General features: G+C 38.2%; 1 protein-coding gene across 2 annotated transcripts in view; it reads left to right on the plus strand.

The window, feature by feature from the left end:
- LOC102235033 (leucine-rich repeat transmembrane neuronal protein 4-like) overlaps positions 1–17,770 on the plus strand; it is a 79,025-nt gene extending 61,255 nt beyond the window's left edge. For both annotated transcript variants that reach the window (XR_002753135.1, XM_005799677.2), the window contains exon 3: positions 15,386–17,770. Coding sequence is in view for 1 of the 2 variants with exons in the window: in XM_005799677.2 (XP_005799734.1) it covers positions 15,386–15,451 (66 nt within the window). In the remaining variant the exon portion in view is untranslated. The remainder of the gene's footprint in view (positions 1–15,385) is intronic.
- The last annotated feature ends 752 nt before the right edge of the window (positions 17,771–18,522 follow it).

Consider the following 18,522-nt stretch of genomic DNA (forward strand, 5'->3'; position numbering starts at 1 on the left):
TCACACTGAACCTATGTGCGCTTTTACGAGTCAAGGTTTTCTTTTTGTAGTTTTGGAAAGACCGTCAGGCTGTCACTCAGCTCCGACCGTGACATCTGCCGCGCTCCTCTTGAGCATCGTGCTAAAGCTGCTGGAGGGTTGAGAGATGGCGTTCATTGGATTCAGCAAGCTTTACTCCATGCACGTCCATGTGGAGGTTGCATCAATCCCGCATGCGCTTTTTACCCCTCATTTCCCCGCTGTCTGACTGTGACATCTGCTGCGCTCCTCCTGAGCAACGCGCTGAGACTGCAGGAAGTTAAACCCAGACCAGATCCAGATAATTTACGTTTTTGCACCTGACTTTTTAACGAGCTCTTCCTTTTCCCTCTCATCCATGCTGCTTCCCACTTCCTCTGTTTTGATATCAGCCAGTTATGTCATCGACAAGCATTACCGTGGTTAGCCGATAGACTACAGATTATTATCGTAAGCCAAATTTCTATAATTTCTACCATACACCATTTATTTCATGCAGTCCTACTGTAAAGTGTTGTAAAAATAGATCTATTCTTGAAGATATGCAGGTTTTTGTTTTAGTAATTTTCTGTAAATAGGGAGCACATTTCAAAAGTATAATATAATATGTTGTACTATGACACGTTATGCATGTGGGTACGATAAAATATCATGTAAATACAGCTAATTACTGTAAAAAACAACAACAACTGTAACAGTAAGATGTAGGATTCTTTAAAATTATTCTGCAATTATGTTTGTTCTGGCAAAATTTAGCCAATAATTTTGCTGCGAATAAACCCACAGGTCCCAACAATGAGCAGCTTTCGGTTCAGACATTGATAGATACTTTACAGATAGAAATCCTGCAACAGATGCTCCGACCAACAGAGACCCGATCTGAACATTATGTAGTCTGTCTGACACCACATGAAGTGACAGAAGCAGCAGAGACAGCTGGAGTTCTCTAAAGAGCTGAGCCAAATTCACTGAAATGTTTGAAACTACTTCTGTGCACTGTACTTTGAAGACTGTTGAAAAACTGAATGCACACGAGAAATGGGGCAAGAGATGACGACACTGAACTCTGACTTCATTTGTAGTCTCCCCAGCGGCAAAACACCTGGCACTGGTTTCGAATGCATCATCACATTAAAGCCGCTTTAGTTTACGGGAAAGAAATGTGCTTTTTCTGAGATATTCAGGAGCCTAATGAGCATATTTTGCTCAAAGAGCAAAATCAATTTTTAACAACATTGATCTGATGAGGTTTGTAATTATAGAACATGCTATTCTCAGCGTTATACATTTTTGTGTTTAAACCAGGGCGATAGTTTGGGAATAATTCCTGTTTGTCAGGCTGTACCGGTGCGTTAATCACCCTTTTTCACACTCCTTCTCGACAGATTTAGAATAATTACTTTACAAGAAAAACCGTGCCACTGTTGGAGAAAAGTAACTCATAATTTTCTTTAAAGATGAGCAAACCACTAAAGCCTGAATCTGCACATGTATAAGTAAAGCTCTAAATGTTGGCATAGCTGTACTTTCTTTTCCTAATTGGAGGTTTTCACTTATTTAGCACAATTGGCATATATTGTGCATGTTGGAAGATAATATGATAATTAGGATAAGTTTGGCAAGGCTCCTTAAATCTGCTCCTTCTTTGAGACAGGTGTATCGAAGATATTTGATGCACTTTTATGGTGAATAATAGTTAAAATCTGTTTACTGAACTGTTTTTAGGGCTCATTCTACTATAATGAAAAACTCAAGTGGATTATTTTTCTTGTGGTTCTTTATCAGCAAATCATATTTGTATGTATGATGGTTCTTTGTTTTTGTTTTTTGCTAATGAATTGCCTCAGTTGTTGCTAAGCTTAAACAATTACCTATTTGGGTTGGCAAGAATGAACAATTAGTGCAGATCTTGAAGCTACTAGATTCTCAACCAGCATACTATTTACAACATTTACTTCTTAACAAATGTCTTAAAGCCCCTGGGCCGGGAATTGAACCCAGGACCTTCTTGCTGCAAGGCAACAGCGCTACCAACTGCACCACTGTGCAGCCAATATTTAAAATATTTGCCCCTATTTATGACGGTAAATGCCACTTTTTATTACTCACTGTATAGAGCATGGACTACAATCTGACATCAGTTAAGGCTGAGGCAGCTGATTAGAACAAGCAAGAAAACTTTTGACAATTTCTGAGAAAAATCTGCAATAAACTCCCAATTAAGTACTGCCGCAAAAAAGTGGAGGATTTCTTGATTTTACGTGACTTTCCACCGTAATTCTTAAGAAACTGGAGGGACTGATTGATATAATTTGGCAGTAAACAGATAAAAACTGTATTGATTTGATTGATAACATAATATTTAAGCACACTTAGTGTTTAGTCTAGAATCTAGACTAAAGGGACTCATAAAAAGCTACGGCAGCCCAGATTTGGCCCACAAGCCTCGAGTTTGACACCTGCTGTAGATACCAAAATCTATAGCACAAGGCTATGCTAGGTCTTCTTTTCCTTAAGCACTTTAGTAGCAATTAAACATTGTTTAAATGCAACATCCTACTGTTGCTGAGCATGTCACAGAAAATCTTGTGAAAGCCTTGATTTTAATTAGTTTAGGTTCCTGATCTAATCTAAACAAATCTAGCATGCATCTGCAGCTCATTTAAAACCCCGCTGCCAGAAACAGAAGACTAGATTAAATCTCTCCACTGACTCTCTGTTTGTCAAAGAATACAATTTAAAATGATACTTTTGGTTCCCACAGAGTCCTTTATACTGCATCCCCCAGAACCAGAGCTAAATAAAGTATAACAGGTATTATTTAGATTCTATGTCCCCGGCAGACCTGAAGTGTGAAGAAACTGATGTCCTTTACAAATGGTGAGAAACACTTTGTTTATGCATCAAGCATAATTTGTAGCAGCCAAGGTGATATACACAGAGAGTGACTTAAGGGGAAGGATCTGCTGCTCCTAATGGTGCCATCCATCACCTACCTAAATCACAGCAATCATAAGTCATAACACTCAAGCACAGATAAGAATGCATGATCATGCACGCCCATAAATAAACTTGCATGCTGAGACGTCTCATCAGGGATGTGCTCGGTTTGCTCCCAGTGTTCATTTGCCAGTCCAGATTTCCTCGGGGAGATCTCGGTGCGCTACCTTTGGACCGCGCTGTTCATGTCTCGCTTAATGCATCGGCTCTGAAAATTGCTCTCTTTTTAACTTCAAATGGCGAGAGAGCGGCGTACTCTCACTGGCCCACTTAGTTGTGGTTGAGTATATCCTCCCCTTGCTGCTGAAACACATTTAGTGCTACAAGAGAGATAGATGGGGAGGTGTAAAGGCCAAACCCACTTCAGGCCAAATCATTTGTTTCTTTTTTTCACTCTGATGTGCAGTGATGAGCATAAAAACTCACATTACTCCACAGAAACCGTTGCTGTTTTTAACCCCTCTGCACTGTGGAGGCAAATCGAGGTAAATGTGACCAAATAGGATTCCACCGTATAAACTATTATTCTGCTTTTACAAAGCTGGCATTTTATGTTTGAGTGTCTGTAATAACTGGCAGTGAGTCCCTGTTTAGGAATGTTGGCCTCCCAAGTTCAGCCGTTTTGGAGAGTTTTCAAACATGATCGTGATGCTGCTCTTGAGTTTAAACTCTTAATGCCTGAAATAAGTTCACACCAAAGTTATTATTCATCCTCAGTTTAGTAGATATAGTTATTTGATTCTAGCAAATAATATTAGATAGCTTCTGCCAGTAAATGGTGGAAAAAGTGCTTCCAAAATGGCTCTTGGTTTGTGTTAAATATGCATCGATAGACATTAGGGGTAACACCTTGGTTTGCGGTGAGTTTGTAACAACAATCTGAAGGCTATTAACTGATAACTGGATGATCTCTTTATGGATTTTCTCCTTGAGACCAGAACTTATGGTTCTATCAAAAGACTAAGGATGTTTTCATACCTTATATTCCGCTACATTCGGTTTGATTTGGGATCAACATTGGTCCATTTTCAGCTGGTGTTAATCTCTTTCACACTGGATTGTGTCAAATGATCCAAAGTCTTTCAAAACCATTTTCTCTGCAGAACCACCTGTGGTGGTTCTGCACCAAAAACCACTGAAGGAAATGACACGAAAAGCTCTTAAGAAGACATTGAGCTAAACTTCCTTCTTTACAAAATGTAAACAGAAACGGAGTGGCATCAGATTTTAGTGGTTGTAAGATTTCTCTTTTGTTTTTTCAAAATACCACAAACCATTTCTCCCACAAGGACTAGACTCCTGCCTTTGTTTTGGTTGTATCTACCCAGAATGCCCTGCATTGTAGTCCACTTCCTGCTTGGCGTTCACATATGCGTTTGAGTCGAACCAGAGTTCATTTAATCTGAATTGAGGTTGAAAGGCAAACCAGATTTTGCGTTTTTGGTCTTCACCGGAGTTTGATTTCGCATTCATAGCTCCTCAAACGGATTGGACTTTCCACACAAACGGACTGGAGTCAACCAGGTTCCTGAACCACCAAAGCAAACTATTACACCACACCCACCATGTTTTGGAACACTAACATCTTCCAAAACATTTCTACTTCTTTCTCATCTGTCCACAGTATTTTTTTTTTTTATAAAAGTCTTGGGAATCATGAAGACGTTTCTGGTTTTGTTTGTGATTAGCAGTCGTGGAACTCTTCCTCTCTGGATGACGGCTCTCGTTAAGTTTTCCCAATGCCAGAAATGTTTTTGTGACTCTTTCCACTTGATAATTTTTTTCTCATGTCTTTTTGAGTTTACTCCATGTCAGTCGGGTTCCAGTCAAAATATTTCTTGATTGTAAACTTCTGACAGCAATAAGGGCTGGGCGTTGCTGCGGAAACTGAATTAGATTAATTGAAAAATATGGCTAATTGATGATGGTGAATATTGTTTCACATAAATCCGCTTTATGTATTAACTCGGGCTGTCCTAAGTCTGATACTTCAGTATTTAACTGTGGGAGGAACAAGCTGAAACTGAAATGTAAGTGCACTGCACTCAGATTAATGGAAGGAAGCTCTGGAAAAAAAATTGAGATCTTATAAAATGATCTGATTTTACATTTTACATTTATATGTTTGAGTAAAATGAACATTGTTCTGTTATTCTGTGAACTACTGACATGGCTGAAATTTCCAAACAGAAATGTAATATTTATTTGCAGAGAAGGAGAAATGGCCAAAATGACAAAAAGATGCAGCACTTTCAGACCTCAAATAATGCAAAGAAAACAAGTTCATATTCATTTAGAAACAACAATACTAACGTTTTAACATTAGTATTAATGTTAATATTTGGTGGAATAACCAGAAGGTTTTCAATTCAGTTCAGTTGTCTCTTAATTTTTTTCCAGGGCTGTTAAAAAAAGCCTCTATAGATTGATAAAGTGCCTGTAGACAAGGTTTAGCAATACAGTAACATCTTATTACTTTATTATTGATAACCCCAAAATTCCTAAATGCTTTAATTGCAAAGTTAGCATTTCAAATCGAAGTCATACAGTATAAAGCGTTGCTGGAGGCAAAATAGTGCCCATGCTGTCAAGATTATGTATTCATGTATTCATGCTCTCAGCGCAAATATTAATCTGGGTACTATTATTTATGCATTTGAAAAAGAAATGGAAGTGCCAAATAAGGAAAAGTATTCAGTGCATTGCATTTTATCATATCACCTTCCAGATGTTTGCAGTGGTAACCACTTAAAGCCTCTGGTTTTATTTAAAAGGGCAATCAAGATAATGGGTGATGTGGGATTATTCATCAGGCTTTGACCTAGCTGTAGCTAAGAGATCAACATTTTACTTTTTTGTTTCTACAATCTAAAAACAAAAGAATCTAATATCTCTAAATTAACATTTATTGGCTTTTTTTAAAAATGAGAAACAAGAAAAAATCCCAGTTTGAAGTCATAATAGGATTAAATGTGTGTTCTGAGAAAGAACTAAAGCTTAAAATGAATTGTAAGTCGGTCTGTTTCTCAGGGATCAAGAGCTTAAGCAGGAATTAGTTTCCATGAAAAAAAAGTTTTCATTTTTTAATTATTTCTCTCGTCTGTGAGCATAAATTAGCCTCCTCAGATAGCGTTTCATTTTTGTAATTCCTTGTCTGTGATATTTATGAAAATGAGAGCTGTGCCAGCGACAGATGAAGATAAAAGAGCCTCAGATCAGACATACACCTTGACGCTGCAATCATTTCAGCACAGCCACAGAACATGCTACGCTAATATCATCAGATCAAAGATGGGTCTTGCTTGTCTCATTAGCCAAAAATTTCACAAAGAATTGACATAATCAGTCCAGCTCTTGTTGTCTGTGTGTTTTCTTTTGGTCTGTGGGAAAGAAAAAAAGAAAGGGGAACATCAACTTCACACGGATGGGGCGGAGAATCGGAGCAGGGTGATTGGGTCTCTGAGTGGAGGAACAAGCTTGAGATCTCGGTGAGAGTGGCAGGCATGCACTGTGTTTGTGTTGGTTCCAGCTGTCTGGACAAAGAGGAGATTAATTACATCAACTTTGGGCTCATGCTAATTACTAACCTAATTAAAAGCACATTAAAGATGTTAGAGGGGGTGGAACAGAGTAGAGACAGGGACGTATAACCTGTGGCAGAGAGTAATTGCTCTGTGCTTTTTTCTATGTAGCAGGAAGACGACACTAAGCAGTAGCATTTATTTAGATGCATTCGGTCTAAACATGGACTTATTGATGTGCGAATTGCTTTAAACTGATGTCGTTTCAGACAAATGAACAAATGAATTAAGCCTTTAACTGCAGTACAAATTATTTGTTCTATTTTTCCACATTTAAAACAATATCTGAATAAGATTACACGTGACTTATTTTATGAAAGGAAAACGTTATCCAAACTCATGCGTAATTGCCTCCCTTGTTGAATCATGAATTAACTGACCAATCACCTCTTTTTGGTTCAACTTCACTTGCTATGTCCAAGTTATGATTACTGCCAGACACGCAGAGTGAAGAAATCACTTTAGGCGAGAAGAGGTGCTGCTCTTCTTACCTCATTACGAACGTCGTTAAGGAGCAGCTCATAACTGTAGGCAGTTATAAGCTAGCTATAGCTCTTTTACAATTTTGAACATGTTGGGAAGTTGTGGGACATTACTGACTCCTGGAAGGTTTGAATTAACCTTTGACATGTATTAGTTTAAAAGGGGTCAAAACCCTAGTTGATTCAGAAGACAACATATACCCAGGAGTGGTCAACCTGCCACAATTATTCCATGAATGATTCATTCAGTAGGTCGCAAAATATCTAAAGCACTGCAGGCCTTACTTCTCTTAGTTAAGATGAGTATTTATGATTCAACAATAAGAGAAAATGAGCAAAAAAAACATCTATGGGAGAGTTTAAAGGCAAAGATCACTAAAACGATAACAATGTCATGATGAGCCCAAACCTTTGGGGAAATATTCTTTAACCTGATAAGAAAAAACCTACTTTGGACGTGCTTATATAATTTACACCATTATGTGTTGAGACAATGATACTGTTATTATTAGATACTGTAGCTTTCAACGCTCTGTAAGTGTAAAGACTACATAAATTTAGCACTAGATATCACAAATAAGATCTACTTTGGGTGTAGTAACTGTGTAATGTACCAAGTGTGGAGCATGGTGGTGGCAGCATCATGCTGAGTGTCTGTTTCACTGCCAAAAGCAACAATGCACCAAAGAAAGCTGATGGAATAATAAAGGTGAACAATCTCACCATTCTTCAACTTCACTTTCTTAAAGAAAAAACATTGCGTTATTTAATTGCACGTTGCCAAATTAAAACTTTTCCATTCTTGTAAATGAATTACATGGTTGGCATAGCAACAGGTCCTAACAGCGTTTTTTTCCAGTATTAACTCCAGGATTTCAAGCAAAGCCAGCGTCATTAAACTCAGGGCACTGTCTCTGTAATGAGATTTTGACCTCTGACCCCTGGAGATAGACACTCTGTAACTCTACATACTAATTATTATTACGAATAGATTTACCTATTAGTGCATCTCAGACGTTTTTTTGTCACGTAAGATGCTTGTAAAATCTGTATGGAGAAGTAGATTCCTAAATCTACCTTCTTACAAAACGTATGGATATGTTTGCCTATTGTTGTCTAGATTATACTCAATGTTTAGGGAGGAAAGAAGGCACCCTCAGCCATCTCCAACTGGTACAAAATGTTGCAGCCACGATCATTACCAGAACCCAGCGCTGAACCCGTCACCTCTGTGCTCACCTCCCTGTGCAGGCTTCTTGTTGTTTGGCACTGATTCTGAACCCTCGCACACATCCGCAGCCTGTAATGGTCTTGCCTCTGGCTGCCTCTCAGACCTATTGACCGGGAACGTACCCAACCTGACCACTACCATCTCCACACAATGCTCTGCTAACTATTCCCAGGTCACAGTTTGCGACACCGGGTTTTTAGAGCTGCCGTTCCACGAAGCCTCTCTGCCCACAGAACTCAAGCTTAGTGATTATTCAGCTCCAGCGTCTCCAATGTTGCATTTTCAAGGTTTTTCTGGTATATTCATTACGCCTTTGTTTTTGTTGTAGTCTTGTAAACCTCATTGTGACCTAAACCACTCACCGCTTCTTGTAAAACACCTTATAACATCATTAAAGCGTTTTGGCAAGCAACTGAACAACTGTCTGTTTAGTGTTTAAAGAACTGCAAGCAGAGATGTACAATAAAATGCTCTTTATTCACCCCAAAAATGTGAAAAAGTAGTTACTTTTCGTAAGTGTATAGTGCCTCGCAAAAGTGTATGCCATTAACTTTTATTTTATTGGTAATTTTTCTGAGAGATAAACACAAAGTAGAGTATAATTATAAAAGAACTACCTTCTCTGTTTTGGAGACAAGGTCCTGCCTCAGATCGGGGAGTTTAAAGGTTTCCACATACTTCATCCAAAGTGCTGAAATCAACTTTTATTGACTAGTGATGACTGTTGTGTCATTTTGTCAGTAGAGAGTCATCCACCTGCCGAACTCGGCCCCCGGTGAGTTCGAACTATTTCTGTGCTGTGTCGTGTGATTGGTCAAAAGTTTGTTGCTGTGTTTTATTTATTTACTTTAAGTTTATTTGTATAGCATATTTGTCAAGTGCTATCGTTACACATCAGATTGTTGATTATTGTTTCATTTATGATGTTTCAAAAGTAACTCTAAACAGCTGGGTTTTTAGTCTACATTTAAAGGAAGTCAGTGTTTCAGCTGTTTTGTAGTTTTCTGGAAGTTTGTTCCAGATTTGTGGTGCGTAGAAGTTTAATGCTGCGTCTCCATGTTTGGTTCTGGTTCTGGGGATACAGAGCAGAACCAGAACCAGAAGACCTGAGAGGTCCAGAAGGTTGATACAACAGCAGCAGCAGATCTTTAATGTATCGTGGTGCTGAGGTGTTCAGTGATTTATAAACTAACAGTATTTTAAAGTCCATTCTCTGAGCAGAACAGAAACGAAACAGTTTAAGGATGTTAGAACTGGTGAGATGTGCTCTGTTTTCTTGGTTTTAGTCAGAACGCGAGCAGCAGCGTTCTGGCTGTGATTTATTTTTTATTTTTTTTAGACAGGCTTGTAAAGACACTGTTGCATTAATCGATGCGTCTACAGATAAACGCATGGATGAGTTATTCTAGATCTTGCTGAAACATTAGTCTAATCCTGGAGATGTTTTTCAGGTGATAGAAGGCCGACTTTGTAACTGTCTTTATGTGGCTCTGGAGGTTCAGGTCAGAGTCCATCACTAATCCCAGGTTTCGGGCTGATTGCTGGTTTTTAGTTGTAATAACTGAAGCTGTTTGTTGACTCTAGATTGTTCATCTTTAGGTCCAAAGATGATAACTTCAGTTTTGTTTCTGTTCAGTTGAAGAAGTTTATGGCACATCCACTCATTTACCTGTTCCAAGCATCTGTTCAGTGATTGGATGGGTTCAGAGTCACCTGGTGACATTGTAATGCCAAAATATGAAAGCAATGTCAGTATTTCTCTTAAACTAGTCCACTCCCACTATCTGGTTTATGTATCAGCAGGAGGCATGGATACTTCTGAGGAACGAGTATCTAACTGTGTACATTTGTACAATTCTTCACTAAATAACTACCATATTAGTAAGACAGGCGAATGATGAATAACTCTTGCACGTGCCAAAACCATGTGACTGCATGTTGACTGTTCAGATGAAGAACCTTGTTGTTAAGAACCTTGTTGTAATGTTCAGAAATAAGGGGAAAACAGAGAGGGAGAATATGAGGAGTGCTGCAGCGATGCGAGGAATGTACCGGTCTGTCATAGTGAATAAATCTATTGTCCTCATCTACGACCCCAAAGCTCTGGGTAGAGACTGAAAGAACAAGATCATGGATTCAAGAGACCAAAGTGAGTTTCTGGGTTCTAGATTGGCTTTTGGACACTTCGCACTGGGAGGAGACCAGAGACCTTGGGATGCCCCCTGAGGAGCCGGCCCAAGCGGCTGGAGGTTGTTGCCTCCTCAATTAAGTGAAAGATGGAAAAAAGAAACTGTTAGAAGCTGGAGAAGACTTTAAACAGTGGTGGAGGTTCACCTTCCAGCGGGACAAAGACCCTGAACATACAGCCAGAGCCACAAAGGAATGGCTTAAATCAAATTAGAGCCTCGTGTTAGAACGGCCCAATCGAAGTCGCTAATTCAATTGAGAGTCTGTTGCAAGAGCAGAAAATTGCTTTTCATAGACATTTTCTATTCTTCCTGACTGACCTCAAGCTATTTTGCAAAGATCTGTATTCTTTAGAAGTTCGAAGCTGTTAAAAACAAACCCAGAAAGAGTGGGAGCTCTTATTGTAGCGAAAGTGAGCCGTTGCTTTCAGCACCATTCAGGTTTTGAATAATTAGGTGACTTTTAAGGACAATATACTGGCTGACTGGATTATTTAGAGGTATCAAAGCAAAATGTTTTGAATATAAATGCACACAATTGTTTATTTTATGGAAAGTATTTTAAAAAATGATATTTTTTTGCGCCACTGACACAAAGACTCGCAAGACAAAAAAGAAATGAACGTTTCAGCAATCAGATGTAGAACTAACTGATAAAATACTTTAATAAATCATCTCCAGAAAATTAAAATAACAAATGTTTCATTACCTGACGGGAAGATTTCTGTTTTTATGATATCTGCCTTTACAGATTTAACTTTTGTCTGTTTCTGTGTGCATCTGCATTTGCTGTGATTTGCTCTCACACAAATTGTCTTCTGTATGACAATTTGTGCTGCAGAGTTTTCCTCGCTCACTTCTACCTGAGAGGGAGATAAAGGGCTGATTGAAGACTCCTCAGCCCATTTGATAACGCCTAAATCAAAGTTCTGCTCAGGGCGCGTTCGGCTGAGCCGTTCGCCGAAGAGATGTGCTTCAGCACTGACAACGATCTCAGCTTCAGCAGCAAAACGCTGAGCCAGGGACAGTTTGGAGCATATTTGAAAAGCTTTTGAGACTGCTTAAGTTGAGCGTTTGTGTTGCTAAATCAATAAGGACTTGTTGCCATGTCACAGTACGGTTAAAAACACTCGGAAAGCGAGCGGAGTGCCGCTCTGTCTGTTTTGGAGTGCAGAACAGTTCGAGGCTTGCAAGCTCTTGAATGAGGGGAAAATGTCAAAATGTTGCACTAATTTGCAACAACATTTTAACAAGCGTGACTTGTCCTGTGGGGAAATCCTTGACATTTAGATGTGTTGGGGTTGCTCACCCGTCAAGATGCATAATTGACTCTTTCTCCTGAATTTATTATGTTCTGTTGGAAAATTAGTTCCTGAAATCAATCCTTTGTACGCTGCTGCTGGAGATGATGCTGTACATAAATTACCTGCTCTGTCTACTTATCGATTTACTTGGAAAGTTCCTTTGTTTTTTAATTGTTAAATCTTTTGTGCACAGTATGTATTGTTGGCACTTCTGTCATTTGCCAACTCTTCAGATCTCCAGGTCACTTTCATTGAACATCTACAGGCTCATTTCATCAAGCGCTACAACTTTTTATTTTTCTGTTGTCTCCACATAAGCACAGCTTTTCACGAAGGTGAAGAGTTTATATGTTTTCCAGCTCAATGCAGATGCCATTGTTTTGTTTGAGTTTGCAAAAAAAAAACATAAACATAAACACATTGCAGCCGTCCTTTTCCTAAAAAGCTGCTTGTTTTTATGTCAGATGTAATGAGAAACATAAAGTTTCACGTTCGTCTCGACTGTTTCATAGGTAAAAGTTGAGCGTGGGTTTGTCTAGTGACATAAAGTTGATCTTATCAAGGGAAAAAAAGAACATTAATCATGATTTCACAAGAGAGGCAAGTGTATTTTGTTTTTACTTCATTATCTTTGTTTTATAATAAAATGTATTTAAAAATACATAAGGTCACTTAAAGGTGACGTATTATGCGAAGTTTACATTTTGCACGTTTTTGTACTTCCATTGGTTCTACAAACAGCCAAAGTGCTTTAAGAAAACCCCACCCAGCTAGTTTTTGGCGTGGAGTTTATGATTTTTGGTGTCTGGAAAAATGACCCGTTTCAAAAACTTCCTAAATGTAGCATCACATCTCAGCAGGCACTGCCCCTCACCAAGTAACTCCAGGAAAGAAAAAACCAAAACCCAAATTGAGCTCCGATTTTATCGCTCCATGCGTTGTACAATGGCTGCTGGAAAAGACAAGTGTTTTCTTATTTTTTGTGCAGGAGGCTCCACTTCTGCTTGTCAAAGACGCACAGTTGCATAATTGTGCATCTGTTTGCAGCCATTTTCACGTGCGAGTGTAAACGTTGAGTTTGTGGGAGGGGAGGGGGAGAGGGGCGTCACCAGCAGCTTATTTAGATTTAAAATGACAAGTTTTAGCCCTTTTTTTAGGGCTAAAACAGATCAAAATAGGCAGAACAGATTAGATTAAAATCTCATTATCTAAGAATGATTTAGTACAAAAGATGTTTTGTATAGCCCATTTGCTCAAGGAAGACTTTCTCACGGCACTCTGCAGTATTTAAACCATTCAGATCTGGTTATTCTTTTTGAACTGTTGCTGCCCTGCTGGTTGGCAGTGTGAAGATTCGATCTGACGTTGCCTTGAGAGCTCGATTGCTGCTACTTGCTGATCGTCTTTTTGCCCATTGCCCCCGGCGCCGGTCTACTGTTTTGTTCCTGACATATTCTGAGGTCACATTTTGACCTTTGGTCCTCCTTTTCGGTGGAGGATCGGCTGGAATGGGAGAAAATGGATTTTTCAGACAGGCGTGCTTTGTGTAGGCAATGAGTTGAGCTCAGGATTATCTGCAGCTGACTGATTTATTTGCCACACGGACACAAAACCCAAACTCTCTCCAAATTGTAGCGGATCAAATAATTATTATCCCCAAAGTATTTCATTATATCTATTGCATTTAGCTGCCTGCAGTCTATTTTTTCCAAAACATGGCGCGGTGACAATAGAGTCTCGTTATAAAACTGTTATGGGTGAAAAATTAATTGAGAGAGTAGAGAAGAGCAACATTATTAAAAATTAGAGAAAAGAGGTCAGAGCAGGGAGCATGAATGTGGGATTGTTAAGAGTGAGTGAGGGAACGTTGATGGATGCTCTTATTTTTAAAGCTTTGTCAGTAAAAACAGAAAATACTTTCTCTCTCTCAGTGACACTTTGACTTTTTATGCCTTTTGCACTTTTCACACATTTTCACGTTGTAGTTTTAATGGATTTTAAACACAGAAAATGGACGGCACATATTTGAGAAGAGGAAGGAAAGTGACACAAATACATATTCACACCACTTTAACCTAAAAAAAAAACATAAGTATGTTGGAAAAAAAAAATAAACTAGAGAAATTGGCTAAGAGATGGTACAATCATTCATTCATCTGTTCAAACAATATATCAGAAAAGAATGTCCAATAATTATTATATTTTGTAAGGAAATTGACATTTTATCACAGAAACGAACATATCATACGTCTAAATTATTTAGTGCATCTTAAAGTCAGCAAAGTTCTACAAATCCTCAAAATTCACACAAAATCAACAGATCCCCATATTTTCTCAGATTTTTACTGCCAATCTTTCTCAAATTTGATCAAAATCATTGAGTTTAATTGACGGCTACCTCAGCCTTACTTGGTGTCATGTCTGTGACACAGCGATTAATAAAAAGTCACATTTAACATCAAACATGAGCACAAATATTGTAAAAAATCCCTTACAAATATTCCTAAATTAGCACCACAAAATCTGTGATTTTGATTAAAAAAAAACACTTATTGAATGCTGAAAAAACAGCTATTTAATGATATCTTAACAGCTTCATGGGTTTTATTAATACATTCTGGCACAACCGGCCCTTTAAGAACATTCAGATTTTCGATGTGGCCCGAAATGAAATTGAGTTTGACGCCACTGTCTTAGCGTATTTGTGGTCAGTTGCTAAGGTTAATGTAGCCGTGTTGATGTTTTTATGTGAATTTTGAAGTTTTCCATTAGAAATTGTTGATGGAAACAACAAAATTTGAAAGAACGTCCTCAATTTTGCAGAAACGTTTTTATGCTCATGAGGCTTTCTGGAAAAAGAGTTCATTACCAAACAAAGAGAGGCCCATTCTAGTTTGCAACCTCTACATCGTGTTTGCTACAGCCATATGAAGAAGCAACACCTGACAAAGTTACGCTCTGCATTGCATTCGCTCCGAACCAGCGTTTGCCTTAGTTTGCATTTTCTTATTTAAATTTGTTGATGTTTTTTTCTGCAATATTTCTAAACATGTGTCTCAAAATTTGCGTGATGATTGGGTGGAAACATCGCTTTTGACTCAGTAGCGCCAAAAGTTTCACCAAACTACAGTTGGAAGTTTGAGGAAGTGATAAACAATAAGCAACAATTTTTCCACTTTTCACTTTGGAAACTTGTCAAGTCATGAATAAATGTCCAACTTCTTGATTATTACGTTTTGTTTTGTGCTGGTCTGACCAGTAAATCCCGCAGGCGATGCTGTTGGAGATGCTGGGTTATAATGAAACAGTGGCTTATCAAACCCCAGCTGTTCTAAACAGATATGACGTCGTGTAATTGAAATTTAATCTACAGCTTTCTCTTACATCCTGTCGGTATGTCGGCCCACATGGGAGTTTATCAACCACTTAATTGCTTATCCTTATTTGCATTGCTGGCGCCGTCACAGGCCCACTGTGCTGTTATCCCATCACCTGGAACTGCAATTAATTTCACATCGTAACCACCAGCTGCGCGGCCTTAACGGCGTTCTGTTTTTCTTTCTTTCCTTCCTGTTCTCTGCAGAACGAGTACACGTGTCCACGCCCCCTACCTGGTGCCTGGCTGGGAGATGTGCCTACAATCCATTAACTGTCAGAGAAAGGACTGTTTGAGATGATGCAACAAATCAAAGCCCGTCCCGCGAGCCCGCCAGGATTCCTCTCTCATCGCTCAGATCGGAGGAGACACTTCAGTCGTCCTCCATGCAAACGGATTCAATCGATCCAGTAGAAAAAGAGGAGATAATGTGGTGGCTTCTCTCTTTTTTCTTAAGATTTTATAACATCTTTTTTTTATTATTATTATCATTTGGTCGTTGGCATTTCTCATGATGCTCACCTCACAAACACACGCACCGATGGTTGAGGATTCCTGTTGTGCGGACTAATGAGAGCCAAGGGATGGATACAATAAAGATGGCCGCCCACTGCAGGGACCCTAATGGCTTATTGTCTCCTTCAGGACAACATGGCGTCGTACAGAAAGGACAAGCTGTTCCTACAACACGGGGGTGTGTAATTTAAACTGGGTTTCCATGTTTTCAACTCCTGTGAAGCATCATTATATAATCTTTCAGTACATTTTTAAAAAAAAAAGAAAGACTAATCATGAGCTGCGATGGTTCCTCGCAGAAAGTACGAAAAGAGGAATCCGCTGTGGTTGTTTTGAAGTATTTTGTTTTGTTCGGAGAGTTTTCTAAATTCTTTCCAAATAAAATGAAATTTCAAGGATAACTTTTAATAAGGGAGACAAAAAAAACAACAAAAAACAGAAATGAGGACAGATGTTCCAATCAAGGACAAATTGTGGTTTCCAGAAGTTCTGCTGTTGTTAATGTGTTTTTATTTTCTTTAATTTTGTTTTTTAAGAAACAAAAATGTGTGTTTTGAGCAACAGATACCAAAGAGCCAAATGAATCCTTCTTTATTTTTGGCTCACCTTAACATACGGGCGCATCTCAAAACATTTCTGTATCAAACAAAAAGTTAATTTACTTCAGTGAAACTGGAGCTTCAGAAAGTCGTTTATTTCTGTTAGTTGTGATGATTACAGCTTAAACCAAGTTTAAACGAAACATAAACAGTTTCCCAGAAAGTTAAAATATTACACAGGAACTTTGAGAAATATATATTTAAAACAGAAATGCTATGGAATCAGACTAGTGACTTGACAGTTATCCAGCATCCTCCTTGAGTCCAAGCAAATTAAAGTTTAGTGAAAGGAAAAACTGTAGTGGAAAAAGTTCCAAAAGCAATTAAGAACAAAATATTTAATTAGCTTATTCGCTCATATATAATTTATTTCTTAAAATATAAATACATATATATTTAAATCATATTTAATTAAATATTTTAATTTAATTTAAAATATAAATTCTTTTTTTACTTCTAAGTTAGATTTATGAAAACGAACAAAAATAACTGTAATCCTGCCAAGAAATTGGTTATCCATTTTGTTTGTGCAATTTGTTTCCCACTGCATGTTTTCCTTCCACTAAACTTTCCCCCAATATGCTTGGATACATGACTCTGAGCGGCCATTTATGACAAATCGTGGCTTATCTTCTGTCTATAGAGAGAAATAAATGGACAATGGGGAAGTTTCTCCATGTTTGTTATGACATTTCTGTAATAACTTCTTTTCTAAAGGGAGATTTCATGTAAGAAAACAAATTAGTCATAAGGCTTATTTATCAAAATTAACAGAAATAAAAGCTTTAAATATGTCTTAAGCGGCATTACTGAAATAAATAAACTTTAAATGAGATGCACCTATAGTTCACGACAAATCTGGTATTTGTTTTCTTTACAGATTAAATATTGAAAAAGGCCTCGACTCCCTGCAGGTCCAGCAGTGCTTTGCTGCTTTGCTGCTTTTCTTTCTTTTCTTTCTCCTTTTTTCTTTCCATCATGTGTGCAACGTGTGTGTCTTTGTGAATAAACGACCTTGCAGCGGCAGGAAGATCTTGTCGGAAAGAAAACTCTCAGCACTGCTTTGCATTGTAAAACTTTTCTTAAACCAGAATTAATTTTAAAAAAGTAAAAATCATGCTTTCTTCAAAAACAGTCACCCTGCTCGCCCCCCTTCAACAGACTGCATAATGTTGCTGTGCACGGTTCTGCGTGGGCTTGTGTTGCTCTTTATTTTTTTGGTTTTTATTGTATTTGAAACCCACTGAGTTGTGGATTGTTTGAACCTGTACTCTTTCTACACAAGAAGAAGAAGAAGAATACTTTTGTAATGTAAATCTCTACTTCTTCTTCTTCTTCTTCTCCTCATTTGGATTTGTTGCGGTATTCTTTGTTCACTTTCAACAGTATGTTTTATAATTAAAATGATGACTTTACTGGTGAGCAATAGTAATTGGTCAAATTAAAAACCTCCATTGACCCTTTTGTGTGTTACAGATCCACACGTCTCTGTTCTCTGTGAGTCTCTCTCTCTCTCGTCGGGTTTTCCACGCAGATCTCCCATGAAGAGGCTGTCAAATCCACATTAGCCTCATTAATTTAGAGAGCAGAACATTGATCTCTGTTCGACCGGCCTGTTCACGGTGACACTCGTGGCGGGCCCCTCTAATCACGCTCCCCGTGTACCGTGTTACGGGTCGCAGGAGGGAGCCGCGCTCGGATCGTTTGCTCCATGTTTGCTGTTCTTGGAACATGTCAAGCTGTCGGCTCACAGGCCCAGATGGCCAGTCTGTCCAGCGACCGCTCCCTCTTTGCTTGCTCCTCTCCACCCACAATGCATTGCAAAAGTATTCACACCTTTTAGGTTTTAACCACAATGTGTTTTGTTGGGGGGTTGGAGGTGCTTTTCCAACAATGATAAGAGAATAAAACACATAAAATTACAAGAATGTTCTAAAACTATGAGAATAAATTCAAAATATCATAAGAATGTCAAAGTATTACTAAAACAACGTCATACAGAAATAAAGCAGTATCATGAAAATAAAGTTGTACAAGAATAAAGTGGAAATAATACAAGAATAAAGTCAAATTACGAGAATAAACTTGTATTGAATAGTCAAAGTAATAATCATATTATTGCAAGAATAAGTCAAAAATGATAAAGTGGTAGTATTAGGTTTTACAAGCATATATATATATGAGAATAAGGTAGAAATAATATGAAAGTGCTAATGTTACAAAATAATC

This window comes from Xiphophorus maculatus, chromosome 8, assembly GCF_002775205.1.
Source record: "Xiphophorus maculatus strain JP 163 A chromosome 8, X_maculatus-5.0-male, whole genome shotgun sequence".
In the NCBI taxonomy this organism is placed as follows: domain Eukaryota; kingdom Metazoa; phylum Chordata; class Actinopteri; order Cyprinodontiformes; family Poeciliidae; genus Xiphophorus; species Xiphophorus maculatus.